Here is a 5,339-nt window from a genome sequence, read left to right on the forward strand (position 1 = left end):
ATGCCGAACGTGTGTCTCGCCGTGTGCCATCACTACAAGGGATTAGAGTACTCTAAACTTTACACATTATATAGGCTAAACTAACGTGATGTTTAGGTGGTTTATTTAACAATTATACGCGATGTACGTTTTTTGGGGGGTGGTTAATGAAAGTGTTCCAAAACGCGACATTAATTTATTGACGACCTAATACATTCTCTCAGACACACCACAAATTGCATAACTACGAAATTAGACTTTTATCACTTTTACCTAAGCATTTTTGTTTCATACAGTTGGTGTTTTAAGAAACTATCACATCCATTCCTCAAACAATATGCTTTAAAATACAAGCTGATTTTCACTTTAAAAATATAAAGAAGCAGTTTGACTAAAGTTGTATAAAAGAAACATGCAAGTCTAGTTGAGAATATATAATAGGAAGATCGAAAGTACATGAAAAACTAGTAGCCATTTTCGATAAGAAAACATAACCATTTGCTCTATCGACGAAAATAACAATAATAATACTTCAGAAAGTTCTGCTGATAAAGCGTTAAAGTAACGTACATAAACTATCTCAATATTCAAATACAATCCACGCATGTGAACATGATTCAAACTGAATAATACAGGGCCCCCTGTCGACAACGCCAGGGATTTACATGTATGTAGGGCAATCTCTAGAGAGCACTATATGTATCTATATAAATATAATAGTAATGTCTGTTCTATCTCCATGTAACTACTTCGGAGGGTGTGGATGGATCTTCACCAAAATTGCTATGGAAGCTCATTAGGTCCATGGGGAGATACATACAAATTTTCAGTTTTGTATTTTACGGTTTTTACTTCGCCCCCTATATGCATCAAATTTGGTGTGGAGGTTTGAGCCTGTGGGGAGCAAACTTGCGGTTTTATGGTCATTTTTTGCGTGTTTTTTTTTACCACTACTTCGCTCCCTGTTGATGGATTTTCGCCAAATTTGGCAAGCAGGTTTGTTGAGTCCATGGGAAGATGCATACAAATTTTTATTTTGTATTTTGCTGTTTTTATGGGCGTTTTTTACAATTACATATAAGAGAAGAAACTTTTTCATGTCCTAAGATAACCATGAATTTACATGACTTCCGTCTAGCGGACAGGTACTCCAGCTAGTTTTTAATATGATTTATTAAATGCTTTTTCATCCTCGGTGTCTTTTACTATTATGAATATATGATAATGAACGAGATATATGCAAAATGTCACAAATAGTAATCATAGAAGTTCCAAACTATAACTGATCGCTATATAAAAATAAAGCTATCTTTATAAGTAATTTGCCTAATATTTATTTCATTCATATACAATGCAAAAAAGAAACTTTCACAGAAATATATTCTAATAGTAATCTTTCAACTAAAATGTCGATAAAAAGAGAACAAAAATGAGAGTAAAACATTAATTTAGTTCACATTCAAAAGATTATTCAATTAAAGATAAATTACTTAAAATTATTATTAATCAAATATGCACAAAGAACATGGTTGGACTTCACAAATTAATGATGGCATTATTGTCTGTCTAGCAAATTACAAAGCTCTTCACATATTATCGCCATCTATTAGGAATCAACTCTAAAACTAGCCAATCAATATCAGGTTCAACATACGTGCATACAGCTTAAAATGTTCATTTTGTTTGCTTCAGCGTAAAGCTACATAATATACTGCGTGCATTCTGTTCATCATGGCGAATTAAACTTCAAAGTTTGGTATTGTAAGTATGTAAACTTCCAACTGACCCACCGAAGGACTCTTCGTTGTTAATTCAATAATTAGAAACAAACAAATATAAAAGGTTATCAAATAAAAGGTTCAGATCTTACAGAAAGGCTATTATAGCTTATTTTAATGATTCATCAATGAAATATTTTATCTCACTAAACTGCTACATTATTGAGGATGTTACTTACCTGGACAGAGGAAAGGGTGTGGATTTGATGTTCTTAGATCTTCAAAGAGCTTTTGATAAGGTGCCACCAAAAACCAAAAGATATGTTAAGCTAATAACATTAGTAGAGTTGGTAAACAGCTAGTTACTTGGATTATTGAGAGATTGGATGAGAAAATGCAAAAGTTTATTAATGGATTCTAGTCAGACTGTGCCCTTGTTACTAGAGTACCTCAGAGATCAGTGCTTAGTCCTTTGTTATTTCTTATCTACATCAATAATATTGATATGGCCATAATCACAAATTAGTATCTACTAACAACAATATATTTTTGGTTATTTATAGTTGAAATGAGGACAAAAATACAAAACACTATAACCTGAGCACTTTCAAAAAGATGGACTTTTCTTTATCAGTTAGCAGTTTACCCCCTGATGAAGAAAGGTCCACCTATCAAAAGCACTTTGGTTATAAGGTTTTGTACTTTTGTCTTTGCTTTTTGGAACCTATGTGTTTTTCTAACATCATGAATGAATCTAGTTGTACTGAGGATGCTGAGGTGCTACAGAATGACTTTGAACAATTGATAAGTTGAACAAATACTTGGCAAAAGACTTTTAATTATGATAAGTGCAATGTAATTCATTTAAGTTACCATAATTGGGATCACATGTTTACTATACGAGGGAAACCACTCAATAGCATGACTGAAGAAAAGTATTTTCACTTAGTTGTGGGTAAGTCACTCAAACCATCAAAGTAGTACTCTGTTGTAAATCTAATAAAATTTGAGGACATATTTAGACATATTGATTACAGGTCAAAAGAGATTTGTTTTTTAATTTATGCAAAGCTATTGAGGGCTATTTGCACATCATCCCTTATTTAGCAGTGAGACTACATGGAACGCAGCTAGTCAACACCACCCACTGCCAATTCTTCGGCTATCCTTTTGCCAATAAATAGTAGAATTGCCCATCACATTATAATGACCCCACAACTGAAAGGGCAAGCAAGTTCAATGATGGGGATTTGAACCTGTGACCTGCAGATTGCGAGTCAAGCACCCTAACCATGTCAAAAGAGGTAATTATCTCTCTATACAAATCACTACTTAAACTTAATATAGAATACTTTGTACAGTACTGATCTCTTTATCTAGTAAAAGATTTAACAGAATAAAGAAAAAGGTTCAGAGAAGAGCTACTAGTATGATTCCACAGATGAAAGGATTATCTTATAGAAATAGGTTAAGATCTGTTTTTTTTCTTTAAAAATAAGATTAAGAGATGACCTTACTGAAATTTACAAGATTACCTAATAAATCAATAGGATAAATGCCTCTGATCCATTCTGAAAATGATAGGACCTAAATCTAAGATTGATAACATCCAGCTTAGGTTCCAATTACATCAGTTTTATTTTTCTAAAGGTTGACTAGTTTATGGAATGAATTGTTGTTGACAGTAGTAGAAGGCAACACTTTACAGGAACTTAAAAGTGAAATCAGTGATTTCCTGAAAATAAGGAAAGGGAGTTTAAATATTTACTTTTCTCAAGAGTGGATGTGCAAGGACAGCCTTGAAGGCCTAAATGGTCCCTTTTTTCTTTTATATTTATGAATAATGATGACTGAAAGATCAAGTACAAAATTATTAAATTACCAAGTAACTCATTTTCTAAGCTTTGCTCAAAAATAAGCCAAAACAGCCTAGCAGAGCCTAAATGTGGTTTGATATAGCAAAACTTGTGACAACATACAAGGCTTTTTAAACAAATTAACCTTTAATATTTTGTACCAATTTATACTGAGAAATATAATTGTTTTCTAGATTTCTATTAAAAGTGTAAACACTGCTGAATTAATATATGTTACAGTGGGTATATTGCCATAATATAAGCTTCAAGATTAAAACAGATTGAAATTCTCTTAATACAAGACATACTTTAGACTAAATATAGTTAAATGAGTTTAATTACTTCCTAACACAATATGAATCTGTTATTTATATTACTTTCATCGTCAACATTTTAATTATTCTAAATGCTGATTCTTTTTTAATAATTCTTTCACAAATTACATTTTAATATTATTTTGTAGTTTCTCATCATGCTAACACTTTTTATTAGATTCTTAAGTACTAATTCTTTATTAATAATCCTGAGGATGACGTTGTAACGTCAAAACATGTAGTCATCAACTTTTTGAAGGCCATAGATAGGCATAAATAAAATGTTTTTAATTGTGTACCAGTTTAACGTTGAATATTATTTGTGATTATAACTTTATACACAAGTGCCAAAATACTATAACTATGTCAAATACTGCCTATCTTGTTTAATGTTCCTCTAAAACAAAACATATGGTATTTAGAAATGTTTTCATCTGCCCCACATTATTATTATTATTGTATGAAACTTGTAACCAATGAAACATTGTCACTTATCAACACTTTATTATGAATGACATCTTATCCAAGAATCTAACATAATTAATGCATTTGCAGTAGTGTAAAAATTTCAATTTTATATGGATTACATGCTTTTTTCTTTACAATAACATGAGTAAAAATCGTTTTTCATTATTTCATTCTATTAACTTAAACATATAAATATTTAGACTTTTCTTCATTCTGGTGTCTTGTAAACTGCCAGGGTAATTTCACTTTTTCCTTGAATCAGAATATTGCTTCATGAAATGAAAATAAGATGAAAATGTTAAAGGTTTTACTCCTCTTACATGTACAACATCAAATCAAAACTGACACTCAGAATGCATTTTCTTTAATAACTTAATCTTATTAGCACTTCCAATTCTAAACAAAATATTTTAAAATATGACAGGAATCACATTATGAAACAAAGACCAATGGTTATCAAACCGTGGGTTGCAACCCCAAAGTGGATCATAAGTACCTTTCAATGGAGCCACTAATTTTGAAATGGACATCACTTTTGGTGTAATAAACAGCCTCATTCTATATTTTTTTGTAGATTCATAAACATGCATGACAATCTTTTAAATTATATTTATTATTATTACTAGTATTTCATTGATTTTATTCCAAAGCAGTCACTCATTCTTTCTAGACAGGTTACCTAGTAACCAGTTTTTATTTATTGCTCTCCTAGCTATAAAATGTCTCATTACTGCCAAAGTATTAGTTTTGTTGAAACTGCTTTATAATGCACATTTTAGTCATCAGTACAAAATATTTTGAAAGAAAACAGGAAAGTGAAGCTGGTAGTAATTTTTGTTTCTAGAAAGGGGTCCATGCGCAAATGGCTAAAGTTCTCTCCCTTCATTTTTTCCATTTCACACAATTGGATAAGTGTAGTTTCTGATCCCTGTGTATGTATGTATATTTATGTGTGTGTGTGTGTGTGTGTGTGTGTGTGTGTGTGTGTGTGTGTGTGTGTGTGT

The 5,339-nt window shown here is 31.3% G+C and overlaps 1 protein-coding gene across 3 annotated transcripts in view; it reads right to left on the reverse strand.

The window, feature by feature from the left end:
• Window positions 1–4,351: 4,351 nt before the first annotated feature.
• Window positions 4,352–5,339, reverse strand: part of LOC106458033 (ragulator complex protein LAMTOR5 homolog) — a 21,526-nt gene continuing 20,538 nt past the window's right edge. For all 3 annotated transcript variants that reach the window (XM_013917485.2, XM_013917486.2, XM_022384164.1), the window contains exon 5: window positions 4,352–4,604. In XM_013917485.2, coding sequence (XP_013772939.1) covers window positions 4,544–4,604 — 61 coding nt within the window. In that variant the 3' untranslated portion in view covers window positions 4,352–4,543. The remainder of the gene's footprint in view (window positions 4,605–5,339) is intronic.

The sequence above is a fragment of the Limulus polyphemus genome, unplaced genomic scaffold (assembly GCF_000517525.1).
Source record: "Limulus polyphemus unplaced genomic scaffold, Limulus_polyphemus-2.1.2 Scaffold406, whole genome shotgun sequence".
Classification (NCBI taxonomy): domain Eukaryota; kingdom Metazoa; phylum Arthropoda; class Merostomata; order Xiphosura; family Limulidae; genus Limulus; species Limulus polyphemus.